This window comes from Panthera tigris, chromosome A2, assembly GCF_018350195.1.
Source record: "Panthera tigris isolate Pti1 chromosome A2, P.tigris_Pti1_mat1.1, whole genome shotgun sequence".
Classification (NCBI taxonomy): Eukaryota; Metazoa; Chordata; class Mammalia; order Carnivora; family Felidae; genus Panthera; species Panthera tigris.
The window spans coordinates 12,484,495-12,505,546 of record NC_056661.1 but is presented as its reverse complement, the minus strand read 5'-3'; the positions used below and the strand labels follow the sequence as shown (position 1 = coordinate 12,505,546).

At 51.2% G+C, this 21,052-nt stretch overlaps 1 protein-coding gene across 1 annotated transcript; it reads right to left on the bottom strand.

The window, feature by feature from the left end:
* Positions 1-1,141: 1,141 nt before the first annotated feature.
* On the bottom strand, positions 1,142-20,599 carry TMEM38A (transmembrane protein 38A). The gene is made up of 6 exons (XM_042978500.1): positions 20,423-20,599; positions 8,260-8,416; positions 7,811-7,995; positions 5,482-5,569; positions 3,819-3,936; positions 1,142-2,984 (listed from the first exon to the last, which is right to left on the bottom strand). Exons 1-6 carry the CDS (start codon positions 20,544-20,546, stop codon positions 2,745-2,747), a joined length of 912 nt encoding a protein of 303 aa, XP_042834434.1. The 5' UTR covers positions 20,547-20,599; the 3' UTR covers positions 1,142-2,744.
* Positions 20,600-21,052: the final 453 nt, after the last annotated feature.

The window sequence follows — 21,052 nt, the reverse complement described above, 5'->3', positions numbered from 1 at the left end:
ATCCTCGCCAGTACTTAGTATGGGCAGTCTTTTATATATATATATATATATATATATATATATATATATATATATATTTATTAAAAAAAATTTTTTTTTAACGTTTATTTATTTTTGAGACACAGAGAGACAGAGCATGAATGGGGGAGGGTCAGAGAGAAGGAGACACAGAATCTGAAGCAGGCTCCAGGCTCTGAGCTGTCAGCACAGAGCCTGACGTGGGGCTCGAACTCACGGACCGCGAGATCATGACCTGAGCCGAAGTCGGCCGCTTAACCGACTGAGCCACCCAGGCACCCCTATATATATAAATTTAAATGTTTATTTATATTTGATAGAAAGGGACAGTGTGCGAGCTGGGGGGGTGGGCAGAGAGACAGAGACAGAATCTGAAGCAGCCTCCAGGCTTCGAGCTGTCAGCACAGAGCCTGACGTAGGGCTCGAACTCACAAGCCACAAGATCAAGACCTGAGCCGAAGTCGGACGCTTAACCAACTGAGCCACCCAGGTGCCCCGGGCAGTGTTTTTAATTTAACCATCCTAGAGAATGCGAACTGGGTATCTTCCCACCCATTTCCTGGATGGCTAAGGATGTTGAGCATCTTTTCATTTGCTTTCTGTGTGTGTGTGTATGTGTGTGTGTGTGTACGCGTGTGTGCGTGCTATCTGTATATCCTCAACGTCAAAGTGTCTATTCAAATCCTTTGCTCATTTTTAATCAGGCTATTTATTGACTTTTGAGAATTCTTTATATATTCTGGATATAATCCCGTTATCAGATGTGTGATTCCCAAGTTGTGCTCTTAACAAGGTCCTGCACATGGGGTGCCTGGGTGGCTCAGTCGGTTAAGCATCAGACTTCGGCTCAGGTCATGATCTCGTGGTTTGTGAGTTCGAGCCCCGCATCGGGTTCTGTGCTGACAGCTCGGAGCCTGGAGCCTGCTTCAGATTCTGTGTCTCTCCATCTCTCAGCCCCTCCCCTGCTCATGCTCTGTGTCTCTCTGTCTCTCAATAATAAATAAACGTTAAAAAAAATAAAACAAAAAAACAAGGTCCTGTACAGACTAAGCTGCAAACCCCAATCACCCAATAATCCTCCCATCTGCCTACAAAGGGCAGTGATAATCATCACCCTCTTTGCCCCCAAAAGGCAAACTGGCTTGGAGAGGGGGAGGCCCCGTGACCTATTGGTGACACAGTAAATATTTGAACTCCAAACCCCAGACTTCACCCACAGGCTCCATCCCGATTTGGGACTGCCGTGAGCCTCATCTTCTTGGAAACGCTGAATGTCTCTAAGGATACAGAACCCCCCCTGTGTCCTGAGGCCTAAAGAGCAGGAATGAATCAGACAAGGCAAGAGACAAGGGTTCTTTCACAACCGATTTATTTGCTGAACCTTCATGCCGAGCCTTGACAAACATGCAAGAGGATGAATTCGGAGCTTCAGGACCCACCCAGCTCCCTCCCAGGTGTCACAGGATCAAGGCACTTTCCCAACAGCCGGGCAACATCCGGGGCCCTGCTGACCCCGCCCTGATCTTGACGCAGCTGTAGGCTGAGTACCCACGTGCAGAGGACAGCTCTAAGCGGGCCCAGTCTGGGCCAAAACCCCACCTGAGACTGGCCACACCTCATCTACCCACCCCTGCTTGGATGTCCTGGTAACACAGGTTGAGATGAAGGAGGCCGGGGGCAGGGGGTGGGGGCTCAGCTATCGTTCCCCTCACTCACCCTGAAGCATGTCCCGGGCCCGCCCAGCGGCAGCAAGATGCCCAGCACAGAGCAAGCCGACTCCTCTGATTGGCTGAATGAGCAGTGGAGGACGCAGGCATGAGGGAGGCCTGACGCTTCTAGGGCCCAACAGCAGGTGCTCGGAGCCCCTTCACAGAGCTGGATCTTGGGACCCCTGCCCGGCCAACTGCATTTCTTTGGTTTAGCACCAGCCTGAAGCCAAAGATCAGAACGAGCCTCCCCCACCCTCCAAGCTCTCCAGACTGGCCTAGGTGTGTCTACCGAAGGCCCCCTTTGTGCCAGGTAACTTGTGGGGTTCTCCGATCCACAAACACAAATCATCTAAAATGCAAAGCCGCTCTCAAGCATGGTGAACATCCGTCAAGGCCTCCCCTCCCGACTGCGTGGTGCTTAAGAGTTTATAAGGCTGGTTCCCATCCAGGCACACACCAACACTTCCATGAGGAGGAGGGCTGGGGGTCCCCACCGTACAGGTGGGGAACGGACGGCTTGGAGGAGGCAACTTGCCCGGTGCCTTCCAGGAGGGGTGGGCAAGAAGAGACGTGGAAGGTCATAGCAGCCGCCTCCCAGCGGGTACTTAGGAAATGGCCATCAAATTCGTGACTCTCACCCTGACCTGAAATTCTTTCGGAGTCAAGATGTAGTTTTAGAGAGGAAATGATGGAGCAAGAATATACTGCTAGAGTTTCCGGCTGGAGCCACTGCCAGGATTCTGTGGGCCTCCCCGCCGAATCAAGCTGGGTCGCTATGGTGGCCTGGCAGAAAGAGACGGACCCCTCCATTCCCACAAATGCCCCTTAGCCCCATATCTCATTTAACGCCCCCCGCCCCCATCAGCCCTGGAGGGTGGGCTGATGGCCCCAGTTTGTAGACTGGGACGTCAAGGCCCGGAGAGGGGAAAGCTGAACCCAGGAGGCGCCCACACCAACTCTGAGGGTCCTGGGTCTGGATCTTCTCCCCGGCACCCCACAAGGCCTCTGGGCCACCCGCTAATCTGCCTTCTTGGTTTTCTTCTTCCTGGAGCCCTCGCTCAGCTCCTCCTTGGACTTAGCAGGCAGGGCTGAGTGCGGGGAGCCGGGCCCGCCGCCGCCGTGGGACCCGCCGTGGGACCCACCATGGTTGTTGTGGTAATGGTCATCCCCCCAGGCAGCCCCAAACAGTACAGGGCAGATGTAACCCTCCAGAACATCAAAAGGGGAGCCATGAGAGTGAGTGGCCGTCAGGAACACCTGAGGTGGGATGGCAGAAGGGCAGGGAGACAGCGAGAGAGACAGAGGGAAACCGAGGCAGAAAGCAAAGTGGGGGGATGGGAGAGGGAAGAGGGGAGAGAAGGTCAGCCAGGTTAAGGTCAGAGGTAGCCCAGACCCCCCCCCCCACTCTGGCTTTATGCACCCCCGGGAGGGTGACCAACTGTCCCAGGTTTCCCGGGATATGGAACTTCCGGTGTTGAAACCCAGATAGCATCGGGCACACGGAGACAGGTGATCTCCCCCCTTGCCTCCCACCTCGGCTCAGAGAGGAACAGTGCTTGGCCTGAGGTTGCTCACTGCCTTCCCCTTTTCAGTGGCCTATGGGTCCCCTCCCCGCCAGCCAGCCAGCAGCCACGCTCCCCAGACGCATGGGGAAGGCAGTGTGGTCCCTGAAGACCCCCCCCTGGGTGAGTCAACCCCAACTCAAGGCCTCAGGATCAGACCAGCACCATTCCTGGCCTAGCCTGGGTCCCCTGTATCCTGACTGTGCTTTCCCTGGGTTTCATCCGTCAGCTCTCCACTGCCAAGGCACAAGCTCCCCTCCCCCCACCCCCCGATTCTCCAAATGGACTTCGTACACTCCTGCCCCACTCTTAAGCTGGGCCCTCTGCCCAGAAGGCCTTATTCTTCTCACCCAGTCCCCTACCTGCTGGACACTCTTCTTATCAGACCTTCTTCCCACGCACGGACCTCCTGGCACCCGCTTCCCCAGCCCCCTGCCTTAGGGCTGTCCTTTCTGGGACACAAGACTACAAGCCCGAGCTCCCAGCCTGGAAGGTGCGGGCTGGGGTGGGTCAGGGCAGCAAGACTTACCTTACAGGACACCATGAACACGGTGAAGATGAAGGTAAGGCTGGCTTTGGACACGGGGAGCCAGCGGGTCTGCTGCAGGGTGAAGAGTATGGCTCCATACAGGCTGGCCTTTGTGGGGCTGGAGGGGGCAGCCTCAGTTACCGCGAGGCGCCAGCCACGCAGCCCAGGCCTTTTTACCTCTGGCCCCGACCCCGCCTGCCCACTGCCGGCCCCAGCTCACATCCCAGCTTCTCCTGAGCGTGAGGTGGGAAGGGGCCTGCATGGCACGGATACGGTGGTGTCTCCCTGCACAGTAAAGGGTTAACAGGGCCCGGAGAGGTTCTTCTTTCTTAACTTCCTTACGGGATAGGTTTTCAAGACAGACCCGTGACTTCCGGTCCTGATGTCTGTTGTGCACCGCCGTCCTTAATGATGATAATTCTGCCTGGTATTTCCAAAGCACTTGCCCGCCAGGGACCGGTGCTGCGGAATCTATCCGTGTGGTTCCTGGGGGCCCCTCACCCTCAGCTGATGAGGCGGAAAAGGAATCCAAGGGGGGAAACCACCTGCCCACTTGGTTGCAGACAACATAGCTAGCCGTCTGGGTCCCCATTTCCTTGTCGGTGGCCCGAGGGTGGGAATACACTTTCGTGGGGGGGGGGGGGTGAAATGAGCGAATTCTCTCTTCCGAGGTGTGAAATGGGAAGTAATTGTCATGGGCGTATGGGCAAGCCTTTTAATTTTGTCATATTTAAATTTTTTAAAAATGTTTATTTATTTTTGAGAGAGAGAGAGACAGAATGCGAGTGGGTTAGGGGCAGAGAGAGGGGGAGACGCAGAATCCGAAGCAGGCTCCGGGCTCCGAGCTGTCAGCACAGAGCCCGACTCAAGGCTCGAACTCACGAGCTGTGAGATCATGACCTGAGCCGAAGTCAGACGTCAACCGACTGAGCCACCCAGGCGCCCCTAATTTTGTCATATTTTAAATGGCCATGGTTTTTATTTGTTGTCGATTGAGAGAAAATTGAACTAGCCCAAACCAGTTAGGTCTTTTAAAAATGTATAGGTTACAGGGGCCCCTGGCTGGCTCAGTTGGTGGGATGTGTGACTCTTGATCTTGGGGTTGTGAGTTCGAGCTCTGCGTTGGGTGTAGAGATGCCTTAAAAACAAAATCTTAAAAAAAAAAAAGCAATGTATGGGCTACATGCAGCATGAGGCCCTACGCAGAGTCCTGGATGCAGCTGGCTCTGCCCACCTCGTCCCGGCCACACTCCCCATCCACGCTCTGTGCCATACGCTCTCCACCAATGCTCTGTACTCCTCACTCCCCATCCATACTCTGTGCCCTGACCCCCCAGAGCTGGGCAGAATCATTTCTCTTTTCTCACTTGACAGGTGGCAGAGGTGCTGGCCTCTGTCCAGAGGTTCCTCCTTTGCCAGAAAACTCCTACTCACTCTTCATAACCCGAGTCAAGTATCTCATCTCCCTGCAGCTCTGCCTGCCCCTCCCCCCTGGGCAGAGCCCTGGTTCCCCGTTTCTGGGTCCCCCAGCCTTGACCTCTGGAAGCTTCTGGAAGGCAGAATCGGTGGCTGAGGCTTCCAAGTCACCGGGAGTATCCAACCCAGGGTCAGGCCCAAGAGGCACCTGTACAGGAAGGATGAGGGGCGGAAATGGGATACTCACAAGGACATGTGCAGGATCTCATTGGTCTCCGGCTTCCAGACCCCTCGGAGCAGCTGCTCAAATTTGGACATGAGGGCGACACCAGAGCCTACAAAGACAGGGTGCCCCTGAATGATCCTGCCACCTCCAGCTCCCCCATTCTTCTCAGCTGAATTCCCAAGGAAGCAGCTTCTCCAGAGGGACACTGAGCCTGGGGGGTCTGTTCATCAGTTGCAGCAGGGAAACTGAGGCTCAGAGAGGGTCACATGGCATATTCGGAGCAAAACTAGCATGAAGGAATTGAGGTCATATCCCATCTGCAAGGTATGTCTCAGACAAATCTGGGTTGTCTGCCCTGATGCCCTTAGGGAATCCTGGATCCTGAGCTGTGCGTAAAGCTTCCAGAAGCCTCCCCATCCCAGTCTCTCTCCTCCTCAGGGCTCTGAACTCTCAATCTTTCTTAAGCCACTTGCCCTCCAGGAGGCATGCTGTAACTCTAGGGAATTTGTTCTGTAGTATAGGCTTCCTGGAGAGTAAATAAGGAGACCCATAGGCAGACATAAATGATTATCGTTCTAGAAGAATCTTTCCATTTACCCCAAATGTATTGGTTAAAGAGGTTGGACTCCTAGAACTACTCCAGGAGTAGTTATGCTAACTGAGGTGCCTAGTATGTACCACTGGACCAGGGGTTCATATGTGGAGTGATTTTGCCCCTAAGGAGGCATTTGGAAATGTCTGGAAACACTTTTGGTTGTTACAACTGGGGAGGGGGCTGCTACTGGTCAGCAAAGGCCAGGAATGCTGCTCAACATCCTATAAAGCACAAGACAGCCTCCACCTCAGAGCATGATCCGGCCCCATGTGTCAATGGTGTCGAGTATGCTGGAGCTCAGTGGAGGGTGAGTCTAGGCCCCAATATTTTCGCAGTACACACTTTGGTATTAGGGAGCAGGGATGAGGTGTCCAGTGGTGTTAGCACCTGCTTGAGCCTTCTTTCCCTGTCTTCCTTTTACCCCTTGGTCCACCTCTCCAACTATTATTGTCAAATTGTCTACTTCTCCTTTAACTTCTCTCAGTTCGTGCTTTATATATTTTGGTGTTTTTAGGTGCATACATGTTTGTAATTGTTACATCTTCCTCGTGGATCGACCCGTCATTATAAAGTACCCCTCTTTATTTTTAGTAGCATTTTTGTTTGTTTGTTTTAAAGTCTGTCTTGGTCTACCTCCTAGCATAGCTAGAGGAGAGGGGAAAGGAGGCCTTCAGAGTAGTTAAGAATGTGGACGGTGAATTCAGAGGACCTAGAGACAGACCTCGCGGCACTCCCTTAGCTGTGTGACCGCGGGCAAGTGATTTCATTTCCTTCCTCAGTGAAAGGGGATGACATTAGACTTCTAAAGCAGGGTCTTAAGGATCAAATGGGGTAAGATGCACAAAGGGCTCAACTCAAACCTGTCCTGGGTCATAAAGTCTTCACTGGGCATCCATGAACACGGACGGGAAACCGAACCACATCTTTTTCATGCCCCTCACTGAAACACAACCTTTCCTTCCATCGTGAAGGGAGGTAGTGAGCTGAGCAGGATTTGCAAGTCTGTGACTCCATCACCAACAGAATCCACAGATTTATTTCCTTTTCACGTTCCCGTGATTGTAGATGGTTTCATAATATCGTTTGTGCTGGACAGCACTTCAAAAGGTTGAGAATTCCCTATTTGCTAACGAATGGTCTGTTATTGAGTGCCTCAGTAGAGATGTATAAAATGACTATGCCATACTAAAACTTTGTTTGATGCCTATTTTGAAATAACGGGCCTCTTTTATCATCATATATATTTCATTTTATGCACTTAAAAACATAAAAGGCTTTCCCGGGCTCAAAAAGGGCCATGGTCCACAAAGACCATGTGGTTAAGAACCCCTATAGTTACAGGGGTGTGATTTCTTCTCCAGGAAGCATTTGGCAACATCTGGAGACACTTCTGGTTGTTACGCTGGCGGGTGCTACTGACTTCTGGTGGGGGGAGGCCAGGGATGCTGCTCTATATGTTACAACGCACGGGACAGCACCGCCCCCCCCAGAGGGTGATCTGGCACCAAATATCAGAAGTGTTGCAGCTGAGAAAACGTGCTTGAGAGACAGCCGTCACTGTCTCATTGTCCTGTTAATCTTTGACAGCTAAATTCTGGAAGAATTTTCCCATTTACTCTAAAGGTGTTGGCTAAAGACTCCCGCAACAGTCCTGACACCCCTCGGCCTGGACCAATATCTATGCCGACCTGGGTGCCCGACATGTAGCACACTGAGCAGGGGTGATTTTTCCATCGTTATCATGGTCCTGTTTACCTTTGACCCAGCCGGTGGCAATCATGACGAACCACCCATGGTGGTAGTGGTGGTGGGCGTGATGGATGCCCACGGCGATCTTTCGGACTCTGACTACCTCCTTCATGGCCACAAATATAAGTTTCACAGGTAAGAAGCAGACACACTTGTAAAAGAGGTCCAGGGGGCAGAAGAAAATCAAGTACCTTTGGGGAGAGAATGAGGAGCGTCAGGGGGAGACAGACTGTGGGGGGTCTCTGGGAGGTTGGGTCCAGACCTCCCCTCCCCCCCAACTTGTTGGGCTCGGGACAGAGCTGGGCAGCAGAGAGCAGTGTAGTTCAGGCCCACGGTGGAGATTGTGCTGATGGGTCCTATTTCCCCCAACCTCCCGCCTCCCACCTCCCAGGTGGCTGGGTCACCCCTGCCCCTGGCTCTGCTCTCCCACACCCCACCAGCTTGACAGTGCTTACCAGACGGCTGAGGCCAGCAGGACGCTGGAATTGTTGCTGAAGTAGTCGATCAGGGGCTCCCCGAGGAGCAGATCCGCCAAGATGTAACTCCCAAAGCAGTGCAGCATGGCGCACAGCCAGGACGCCAAGGGATGGCGCCGGGACAGCTCGACTGCTCCTGGGCGCAGTGGGGGGGAAGGGGCCATCACTGGGGTGCCAAGAGCATGCTTTGTCCCCATGCCCTCTGGTCAGCTTATCCTAATTCAGCTGCCTTTGCAGAGCGCCCGCCCAGTGCCTTGCAGCTTGCCCATTTCAGAGGAAGAACCCAGGCTCAGGGAGGCGGGACACATGCCTGAGGTCACACAGAGGAAAGGCAGAGCTGGGTCGGGCCTCTCTCCTCTGTGCTCAGAGAGGTGGCAATGATTGGTAATGCCAGCTCCCAGTTAGCAGGCAGCTCCAGGTCGCAGACACCGGGTTCACATCTACGTGAAGGACTTCTTCAATCGTCGTTGATACCCACCGCCAAGTGATCACTCTCATTATCCCCACAAAGAGAGGGAGGCGTGGAGATAGAGCCAAGTGCAGATGGGAACACTTCAATAGGGCTGCTGCTGCCTCGGGCTGATGCCAAGATCCCTACAGGCTCACGCCCGGCCTCTCGGTCTCTCCCCCTTTTTAAATTTTTATTATTGCGGTAAAATATACACGAAATGTACCACTTTCACCATTTTTTAAGTGCACAGCTCAGGGGCATTAGGCACATTCCCACTGTTGGTGCAGCCATCATCACCATCCATCTCCAGGACTTTTTCATCGTCCCCAACTGAAACTCTGTCCCCCTTAAACACTTAACTCCCCGTTCTCTCCCTTCAGCCCCTGGCGTCCACCATTCTACTTTCGGTCTCTGTGAATTTGACCCCTCTAGGGACCCCATGTAGGTGGGATCACACAGTATCTGTCCTTTCGTAGTCCGGCTTATTTTCCTTAGCGTGATGTCCTCAAGGCACGCTCGTGTTGGAGCACTGCTAGTGTTAGAATTCCTTCTTTTTTAAGGTTGAAAAATATCCCATTGAATGGTTAGACCACATTTTGTTTCTTCAACTCATCCATCGATGGACGTCTGAGCCATTCCCACCTTTTGGCTCTTGTGAATAATGCCGTGAAGAACACAGCATGTACAAATATCTATCTGAGTTCCTGGTTTCAACTCTCGCGGTGACATATCCAGAAGTGGAATTGATGGGTCATATGGTAATTCTATATTAACATTTTTTTAAAGTTTTAAATATTTACTTATTTATTTATTTTGAGAGAGAGAGAGAGTAGGGGAGGGCCAGAGAGAGAGAGAGGGAGAGAGAAAATCCCAGGCAGGCTCCGCACTGCCAGCACTGAGCCCAGCATGGGACTCGAACTTACGAACCACGAGTCCATGACCTGAGACAGAATCAAGAGTCAGACGCCCAACGGACTGAGCCACCCAGGCGCCCTATGCTTAATTTTTTGAGGAACTGCCATATTGTTTCCCACAACCGCTGCACGATTTCACATTCCCACCAACAGGGCATGAGGGTTCCACCTTCTCCACATCCTCGCCAACACTTGTTATTTTCTGTTATGAGCTAGTGGCCCGGAAGAAATAAAGACACACAAGCAGAAGGGGCCAAGCACAAATGCCACCTCCTCTAGGAAGGCTTCCTGGCTCTGCTGAGTCGGTCACTCCTGCCTCTGGGCTCCCACAACCCTGTGGACTTCATCCTACCATGGGTCTTGGTATTCTACTTAATTGGTTTTTTTTTAATTTTTATTTTAATGTTTATTTATTTTTGAAGGAGAGAGAGACAGCATGTGAGCGGGGGAGGAGCAGAGAGAGAGAGAGAGAGAGACAGAATCGGATGCAGGCTCCGGGCTCTGAGCTGTCAGCACAGAGCCTGACGCGGGGCTCGAACTCACAGACCGCGAGATCATGACCTGAGCTGAAGTCGGACGCTCAACCGACGGAGCCACCCAGGCACCCCAACTTAATTGTGAACACCGACGGGAAGTAGATGAGAGGTTGCCTCGGGCTAGAGGGAATGGGGGAGAATGGAGAGTGACAGTTAAAGGATAGAGGTTTCTTTCAGAGGGGATGGTCGCACAATTCTGTGAATATACTAAAAACCAATGAACGGGATGCTTTAAGTGGGTGAATTGGGTAGTATATGAATTAGAGCCCAATAAAGCTGTTATAAAATAAACAACAATGGAGAAAATGTAACTTATTTCGGTTTCTGTAACGGAGGATACACACTCATAAATGATACTAAATTGAGTCTTCCTATGAACCCAAGGCAACAACAACAACAACGAAGGATGGTTCTGCTTAGCGGAGAGGAACAGGAATCCTCTCCCTCAAGAAGATGGCTCAGTGCATCGGCCTGCAACTTTACAAATCAGACAGCAGCGCCCCACCCCAGAGCATCTCGGTTGGCCAGTCTGGGGTGTGGCTGGGCTTACGGATTTTTTGATGCTTCTGGGTGATTCTTATGGGCAGCAATGTTGAACATCACACGGCGACAGAGGAATGAGCTGGCTGATGTCCCGATGTCCTGCAGCCCTGATAAGCCAAGATCTTCTATCTGTGGCTAGGAGGATAGGCTCCCAAGAACAATGGTTTCCAAACTGTGTTCCTAGGAACCCTGAGGATTTGCAGGAGAGACCAAATGGGAATGTTCTGGGTCCTTCACCCCGTGTCCACCAGAGCATACCTGCATTTACTGCTTCATCTCAGTGTTCAAGACAAGCCTTTGTTTTGTTTGTTTTGTTTTGTTTTAAAGCTATCTCTGTGCTGGGGGCACCTGGCTGGCTCAGTTGGAAAACGATGAGACTCTTGATCTTGGGGTTGTGAGTTAGAGCCCCACATCGGGTATAGAGATTGCGTAAAAATAAAACCTTTGGGGTGCCTGGGGGGCTCAGTTCAGTGTCCGACTCTTGATTTCAGCTCAGGACATGATTTCACAGTTCATCAGTTCCAGCCCTGCATATGGCTCTGTGCTGACAGCGTGGAACCTGTTTGGCATTCTCTCTGTCTCTCCCTCTCTACCCCTTCCCCATTTGCATGCTTTCTCTCTGTCTCAGAATAAATAAATAAACAAAAAAAAAAAAAAAAAAAAAAAGAACTTTAGAAAAAAAAAAGCGTATGTCAATATTGCCGAATAAAGTCAGTAGCTGGTGTTCATGGGATTGTACCAGTGTCAATTTCCTGGTTGGAGTAATGAGCTACCAGTATATAAGACGATCTCATTGGGGGAAGCTGGGGGAAGGGGACTTGGGAACTCTTCACACGACTTTTGCCACTTCTTACGAGTTTGTAACTTTTTAAAAAATGTGTTTAATTCCCACATTGAAATAGAGGGCAAAGGTCTAGTTCTTAAAAAGTAAGTTTATAAAAACTATCTAGGGGAATAGGATTAATGCCTCTGAATCAAATCCTTACACTTTGTATTACGTAAAGTCTTTAGAATCTTTATAAACAGGTTCTATCATTATGTCAAATTATTTTGTTTGTTTTAAGTAATCTCTATGCCCAATGTGGGGCTTGAACTCACAGCCCCGAGGTCAAGAGTTGTATGCTCTACCGACTGAGCCAGCCAGGTGTCCCCTATCTTCATGTTAACATCGTCATAATCTTCTGTAGCCACACCCCAGAGTTGCAACCTGGTGTTTCCTGCTGTGACAACTATCGATTTCTTCCCTCCCCCACCAGTTTCATTTTCCAGAGAATGCTTTTAGGATTAAGCCGTAAGGCACAGACACTTAGCTCTCATGGCCAGAGCAGGTACCAAAGACTCCCCTTAAATGACTTACTTGAATCCAGTGACAACTCCACTCAATGTGGATGTGAAATGACAAGGTTACATGTGATCTGTTAATCAAAAGACTAATCAAAATAAATGATCCCAGGTTTGGCTTGTTGTTGTTGTTGTTTTTTAAGGTTACTTTGTTTCTAGAAATTGGATGCCTCTTGTCTCTAAGTTGTCAAATCTGAATGCGTGGCCTCGCCATGACATGCACTACGTCTGAAGCTATTGACATCAATACCTATGCATACGGTCGATACACTCAAAACATTGATTTGGTCTTAGTCCTTCGTTGAATACGGGGACCTCATCAGTCTTACCTGCTGCTGCCCCCCGCCCCCGCCACCGTGCGTGGCACTGTGCCTGACACATAGTAGCTGCCCAATAAATAGTTGTGAGAGAATGAACTCCTGCCCTCACAGAGCTTACATTCTTGCAAATGTGGGCAGAACAGCTCGTAGGCATTGAGGTTGGGTTTGCGCACTTTGGGATGGACCGTATGAAAACCTCCCCTGCTCCATCTATTTGCGGAGTTACTATTTTGTCCCAGGCAACTGTAAGCCTTGACTCTATCCTGGAGAGCTTTTAATCACGCATAACAGAGGGATCAATATCCCCACTTGCAGCGAGTTATATGGGGGACCAGTGTCCCCCTGCCCACAATTCATGTCTGCCGGAACCTCAGAATGTGACCTTATTTGGAATAGGGTCAGTGTAGGGTTTTCATTCCAAGAAACATGAAGTCCAATCCCTTCTGTAGAAGGAGCTGCCTTCTTAGCTTGGTCAACTTTATAGAGAAGTGGGGGGGGGCGGCTAGGAGTATGTGCCCCCACTCCAGAGGGAAAAAAAGCCCCAGTTTCCCTCCATACACACAGTTGGGAGAATCTATAGGCAACACCACCTTGGAGGCAGTTTGGCAACACTGAGGAAATCTGAGGCTGTGCGTTGCCCGTGTCTCAGCAATTCTGCTCCTCACGGCTGACTCAAAAGAAACTAGCAAAGGAGACCGGGGTGGGGGTCAGGGGGAGGATTCCACCGCCACACTGTTATAGGACAAAAGTACTTATCTCTTAGTGAGGGGTGGAGACTCACACAAAATGGGTTACCACAGAGCCGCTATTTAAAAGTGAACTAGATCGGGGCGCCTGGGGGGGGGCTCAGTCGGTCAAGCATCTGACTTCGGCTCAGGTCACCATCTCAAGGGTCCCTGAGTTCAGGCCCCGCATCGGGCTCTGTGCTGACAGCTCAGAGCCCGGAGCCTGCTTCCGATTCTGTGTCTCCCTCTCTCTCTGCCTCTCCCCTGCTCATGCTCAGTCTCTCTCTCAAAAATAAAGATTAAAAACATTTTTTAGTAAGAAATAAATAAGTAAAAGTGAATTAGATCTATAGCCCTGGGAACAAAATCCCTTCTGGTTGAGAACCACCACTCTAGATAAATCCACGTGGATAAATCCCGTACGGTTATTACTGAGTAAAAACGTTAGGTTGCAAAAGGATACATTTATGTATATGTTAAGTATATATTTGAAACAACATACTCCATGTAGTTTAGAGACACATACATGGCAGAGAAGGTGTAAATACAGGCGTGGGAACAATACGAGCCAATTTTAGGGTGGCGGTCACATCTAGAGAAGGAGGGACGGGGAAGGGACAGGGTTGGCTGGGTCTCTATTTATTTATTTAAAAAATCATCTGAGGGGCACCTGGGTGGCTCTTTCGGTGGAGCGTCCGACTTCTGCTCAGTCCATGATCTCATGATTCGTGGGTTTGAGCCCCACATCGGGCTCACGGCTGTCAGCGTGGAGCCGGCTTCGGATACTCTGTCCCCCTAGCTCTCTGCCCCTCCCCCACAGTGCTCTCTATCTCAAAAATAAATGAGCATAGGAAAAAAAAAGTATTTAAAAAATAATAATAAAAATAAAAAATATCTGAAGCAAATCTATGTTCACATCCGTTAAATCTGTGTAGAGGGAAGAGCGGTATCTGTGATATTTATTCTATGTGTATGAAATCTTTAATCACCAAAATGGGTGAAAACAAGAGTCTCCTGGAAAGCTGATAAGCAGGAGGGCTATGGGGTACTCATCCGCCTTATCACACTGGGGTCCACACTCTGTACTGAGCCCCCTCGCTACCTGTCCCCTCTCTGATGGCCATGACCAGAGGGCCAGGAACCAGGGAAGTCTTGGGTGGGCAGGGGGATCCTGTTCCTCCAGGAACAGGAGGTCTTGGGTGGGCAGTGGGGCGCCAGGCTACATCCTATCTGCAAGAACCCAACAAAAATTTCCGGAAGGCTCTTAAAAAAATCATGTTTACAGCAGCACTGTTCACAACTGCCAGAGGGTAGAAACGACCCAAGTGTCCACCAATAGATGAATGGATAAACAGAATGTGATCAAGCCACACAATGAAATGTGATTCAGCCTTAAAGAGAAGTGAAGTCCTACAACGTGAACAAATCTTGAAGACGTGCTGAGAGAAGCCAGACACAAAAGGTCACATGGTGTATGATGTCATCTATAGGAAATGTCCAGAAAAGGCAAATCCATAGAAACAGACAGCAGGTTACTGGTTGCCAAGGGCTGGGGGCTGGGGGGAAGGGGGAAACGGGGAGTGACTCTCCATGGGTATGGGGCTTCCTTTTGGGGTGAGGAAAGTGTTCTGAACTTAAATATTCCATATAGGTGGAATCATATCACATAGCCCTTTACCTCTGGCTTTCACTGAGTGCAATATTTTCAAGGGTAATATTCGTCTTTCTCTGCTGTGAGGTATTCCATGATAGGAACAGATCACAAGGTATTTATCCATTCTCTTTTTTTATTAAAAAATTGTTTTTTAATGTTTGTTTACTTATGAAAAAGAGAGAGAGCACAAGTCGGGGAGGGACAGAGAGAGAGGGAGACACAGAATCGGAAGCAGGCTCCAGGTTCTGAGCTGTCAGCACAGAGCCCGATGCGGGGCTCGAACACACAAGCCATGTGATCACGACCTGAGCCGAAGTCAGATGCTTAACCGACTGAGCCACCCAGGCACCCTGTCTATTCTCTTGTACAAACTACATTTTATAATCAGGAAACCTGCCTGATAAAAGTTGTTCGAGAGGAAGTCCTAAACACACTCCCCTTTTTCTTTGCCCCTCCCCCCCCCCACCAACTAACTAGGTGACCTTGGACAGACCATTTTTGCTCTGTGTCTGGCTCCTTCTATCAGGTGTGAACCCCAATCCCCTCTTTGCCCAGCTCCTAACAAGGGCTGGCATCGAATTTTCCCTCCTCACCCTGGGATTACAAGCCCAGGGTGCATCTTCTCCCCACCCTCAGGGTCGTCCTAAGTCTTAGCATTTACAAAGGTCCTACAGTATGAAGCAGAATGTTCTTTCCTCTTCTTTGGGGCGTCTATTTAAAATGTGGCCAGCTGAGAGTTAATCCTTCGGAGCAACTGGTGGGTCCCGCAGGAGCCGGGTCAGGTGAGGCACCCATGTTTTGCAGAAATGGATACCTCTGCATCTAAAAATAACCCTGAGGGGTTGAATTCTTTCCAGGGTCATTCTTGTGCCCTCTGGGACCATCCCAGGAACTGAGGCCAGGGAGTGGGGGAAGGGGCTTTTGTGGGAGTAAAGCAGGCTCCTGTGGGTGACTCCTGGTAGAAAAGTCACAGGCCCACGTTGGCCTCGGGCAAATAACTGCCTCCCACTAGCCTCCGCTTCTTCTGCTTTCAAAAGAAGAGAATGAGAGCACCCCCTCCTCAAGTTGTGATGATTCAATGCGATGTGCACGATTATCAACACGCTTCTCAGCGCTATCAACCTTAGTGATCTCAGGAGGAGTCTCCCCATTGCCACAGACGAGAAGACCGAGGCTGATGGGGGATGGGCCTGCCCTGAAGATCCACAGCAAGGTGGTGGCCGAGAACCTTCTCCCGGGGGCTCTTTCCCTTTGCCAGACTCCTTCCTGGCTTCTCTTGCTGGGTTTTGGGGCGGCATCAGGATCCAGGAGAATGTGGGTTGCAATCCCAGGTTTGCCACCAAAGCGTTCCCCTCTCGCTGGGTGAGCCCAGGCTAGTCACTCCTCTCCTCGGGCCTCAGCTGGTGTATTGTGTATAACGGGTGGTGCTGGCTAGAGTGACCAACCACTCCGGGGTGGCCCGGGACCGAGGACCTCCTGGGACACGGGACTTCTGATGCTTGTCTTAATTGAACCTGGGCGAGGTGGTCACCCCAGTGCTCTTACTCATTTCAAAGGGCGCCAGTGAGGACAAAAAGAAATTATTGCTTAGTGCTTAGCAATTATGCAAGAGTTATTCCTGGAACTGGATCTGAAATGGAAAGTACCTGTGGGTGGAAATTTTAGCTGATGGATTTATAAAAATCGGCTCTGCCTGCGGAGGGAGGAGGAAGCTCCCCTCAGGTTCCTCATTCTGGCCTGGGGTGGGCAGCACAACATTCCCTCTCTGGGGGTCAGTGTCCCGTCTGTGGATGGCAGGGAAGCACTAGAAGGTTCCACGGGGTGCTCTCAGCTCTGCCGTGGCTCTGTGCTATTTAGTCTGAGGTCTAAACATAAGAGATGTATTTACAGAGACTCTCAGTGCCTTTAGGGCAAGTCTTCCCCTGAGCCTTCGAGTTCAGCCACCTGCCTTGGTTTCTTTCCCTGTGAGAGACAGCGGCCCTCTGCCCTGGAAAAACTTACAGTTTGTGCCAGAGGTCCCAAAACAGGGGTCGAGGAGCCGTCTCTTTAGCCCCACAGCATTTTAGAAAATGTTCAAACTGCAACAAAGACATCTTTCAGTAGGTGAATAATGACACTATGGTGCACACACACCATGGGATCTTACTCGGCGATAAACAGGAATGAGCTCTCAAGCCACGAAAACACATGGAAGAGGCTTAAATGCATGTTGCTATAGGGGAAAGAAGCCAGTCTGAAATGGCTATACACTGCACGATCCGAATTCTATGACAGTCTGCAGAAGGCAAAACCATGGAGACAGTAAAAAGATCAGTGGTTGCCAGGGGCTTGGGGGAGGGGGCAGGATGATTACGTGGGGCTTGGCGGATTTTTAGGTTAGTGAAACTATCTCTATACTATAATGGTGGATATGCGTTAGGCATGTGTCAAAATCCACAACATGTACAACACAAAGTAACCCTAATGTAAACTATAGACCGTGGTTGATAAGATGTACAGTGATGATAATAACGATGTGGATAAATGAGGTTGGTTTGTTGATTGTAACAAATGTATCCCTCTGTGCAGAATGTTGTTGGTGGCGGAGGTCAGAGAGTAGATGGAAACTGTACTTTCAGCTTCATTTTGCTGTGGATCTAAAACTGTTCTAGAGGGGCGCCTGGGTGGCTCAGTAGGTTAAGCGTCCGACTTCGGTTCAGGTCATGATCTCACGGTCTGTGAGTTCGAGCCCCGTGTCGGGCTCTGTGCTGACTGCTCAGAGCCTGGAGCCTGTTTCAGATTCTGTGTCTCCCTCTCTCTCTGACCCTCCCCCATTCATGCTCTGTCTCTCTCTGTCTCAAAAATAAATAAACGTTAAAAAAATTTTTTTTAAATAAAACTGTTCTAGAAAAAAGTCTATTGGTCTGGAAGGTTCTTTGGATAGGTCAAGGCTTAAAGTATCCAGGACTGTCATTCATTCATCATTCAATCGTTCGGTCATGCAGCCAACATCCACTGCTTCCTCTTTTCTTCCCGTAGAGAGCTGGGGGTCCTGGAGGTGAGAAACCTGGTCCCCCCTGCCCCTACTGAGAAGCTCCAGGTCTAATAAGGAGATCCTGCCTCTTTTAGCCCATCACTTTTTAAATATTATGTAGATTTTGATTCAGTAGGTCTGGGGTGAGGGGGAGTGGTGCCTGGCATTCTGCATTTCTTAACCAGCTCCCAGGGGACATAGATGCTGTTCACCTGAGGACCACACTCTGAGCTTTGTCCTCATTCAGGCTTCTCATGAAAGCCTGACCTGGAAAATGCCTGCATCCCAGGAAACACATCCTCCCACGGCCTTACAAATGATGGTAACTACCTCTCACAAGTGCCTTAGACCCTACTACTGACAAAGGTCTCAATAGATTTTCACAACAGCCAGGCAGAAGAGTCCAGGATTACGTTCCAATGAGCCTATTTCATAGATGAGTGAGCTGAAGAAGCTCTCGGAGGCGCAGTAACCAGCCCGGTGTTTCCTCAGTGGTAGAGGCAGAACTGACTCCTAATTCAGAGATTTTTTTTTTTTTCCTAAAAGCCAGCTTGGCTGTCGGCTTCACGGGTGTGCTACCTGTGCAACTGCCCAGGACCCTGTGCTCAGAGGGGCCTCCCATTCAGTTTAGTGTTCTGCTGTCACTGTCTTGAGATTCTTAAGTTCTAAATGAGGGGCCCCGACAATTCTACAGCTGGTTCTGCAATCAGCACACAGATACTGAGAAGAAAGCTTTATAGAGGCTCGGCAGGAACACCAAACCGGAGGGCTAACAGCTAAGTCCAAGTCCGACACCTCCCTTTTCTAAGGGGAAGCAATCGTAGTGATTTCCGGGGTCAGGCAGACCTGGGTTTGAATCCCAAGGTTGTCATCTACCAGCCCTGGGACCACAGGCTCATTGCATTATGTAAATTGCCTTAGTCACTATTTCCTATTTCCCCAGTTACAAATGGGGATATTCTGATTCGGTTTATCTGGGGGTGGAGATGAGATGGGGCCTTAAGAGGCCCCAGGAGCCTCTGATAAGCGGCTAGGGTTCAGAACCACTGAACCTTCCCAACCTTCAGGAACCTTCAGGCTCTAGTGTCTCTAGTTCAGATGATTCACTGTGTGACTGGCAGAAACATCTCGACCCCTCTTGCAAGCTCCTGGCCAGCCTGAAGACCTCTTTCTTCCAGACGCTTGTGTCTTACGTTGCTAACGGGGTTCCTGCCCTCCATGGTTTTAGATAGCCCAAGGTGTGCTAGGTTCCATACTTGCCCAGGGGCCTGGCCTGAGCCACCAAAAATTCGTCCTGGACAGGAAATACAGCTCTGTGTTCACGCTAAGACAATACAAAGCTTATTTTGCTTTGCAAAGTAACTGGTCTCCAGAAAAGCTTTTAAAGAATAGGCTTTAGCTTGTGGGTGGACAAAAATAAAATGGAATAAAAACAGTTGGCAAGCAGACTATGATCCCATTTGCATAAAATCATGTTTCTACATCTCTACAGGGTTATAAATGCATAGAAGAGAGGTCTGGAAGGGTCGACAACACATTAACTGTAATTATCTCTTTCTCCTTTGCATTTCTCAGCTTGATTTTTAAATATACAGAAGCACCTATTTTTATCATCTGAAAAAAAAAAAAAAGCTATTTCTATTCTGTCAGAAAAATATAGGAGTGATTTCATCTAAGTGGGAGAAAGTTTCGGGATGATTGATTCCTTTTCTAAGGCTAAATTCTCAACTCCCTTTCCTTTGCTGGCGTGCTATAATAGTTATAACACCGGGAGATGAACAAGAAACATTGGGTGAGCCTTGTATAAAAATAGAACACATTCTAAGGAGGCTATTTACCATCACTTAACAAATGTTTTCAAAAGACCCAAGAAGCAGAGTCTTTCTTCTCTCCTGCGATTCTCCACGGGGGTCTGGAGCTGGCGGGGGTAGCTAACCCCGAATCACCCTGCCCTAGGGCCGGTTCTGCTCAGTCAGTGGAAGGATAGGAGCCAGGGCTGAAAGAATTCCTGCCGGGAGAGGAGACCCAGCTTCGCCCGGCCGGAGGAGGAGGGGAGATTGCCCGAGGGCCGCAGCGGAGAGGGGGCGCCGGTGTCACTTTCTCAGAACCGGATTACTGCCCCCAGCACGGCCGGCCCTTATATAGACACTCAGCAGCCGCTCGGGCTCCGCGCGCCAAGGGCAAGAGGGGAGGTCAAGGCTGCGGCCGGCCAGGACATCTGGACTGGCCCGCAGCGCCGACCCCCGCCTGCGCCCTCACCAAGACCTACGCCGCTTGCGCAAGTTCTTAGGACTATGCCAGGATCCCTGACCTGCTCTCCCAGCCCCCTCCCAAGCACCTGTTCCCCCTCCTCTGAACAATCACGTTCCTCTTCTGCCCTTCAGCCCGTATCTGCTTCCCCTCCCCCAGCCTCACAATCCCGGGGGCTTCTCTCCTTGCTCTCCCTCTTGTCTCCCACCCCCCCCTTCCGCCCACCCCATGTGGAAGAACCGCATGATCCCGGCACCTGCTGCTCCCCGGAACCAGTCCTTCGGACTGTCCCCCCAGGATCTAGGGCATCCCCCGCCTCGGACCCGCAGGTTTACCCCCGCCCCCCGCCCCCTCCCCGCGATGCCAGCCCCCGCGGGCTCCTGGCCCTGGCTCACCTGGCTCATACTTGAGGTAGAGAATGGAGACGATGAAGTAGCTGAGGTCGAAGACCGGGAAGAGCGGCACCCGCGAGAAGCTGAGCGCCAGCTCGCCTAGGCTCAGCGCCGAGAGCAGCTCCATGGCGCCCGCCGGGTCCCACCCCAGCCCCCGGCCCAGTAAGTCCCGCAGCCCGCGGCCCGGCAACTGCGCCCCCGCCGCTGGACCCGCCCCCGCCCGCCAGGCGCCGCCCCCAACCCGGCCCCCGCGGGAGAGGAGGGACGGCCCCAGGCCCCGGGGCGGGTGGTGGGGCCGTTCTGTCCCTTGAAGCCTAGTCGGGTGTCCGCTACTCCGTCCCTCGGGCCATCGCGACCCCATTCAGCCCAGCGAGGCGGGGTGCAGGGGTCCCTGTGGTGTGCGTTGCACAGGGTAGCCGTCCCTGGTGGGGGGGGGGGGTCCTTCCCGCGCGGAGCCCACCCAGGCGGGACGGATCAGTTAGGACCCTGTCCCGGTGGGACTCGATTAGGATCCATGTCCTCTTTGGAGCCTTTGGATCGGGACCAGCACCCTCTGTGGGGCCCGACCAGTTGTGAACCCCATCTTCCCGTATCCCAGAGGGTCAAGACCCCAATTGTCTGTGGAGCTGTCAT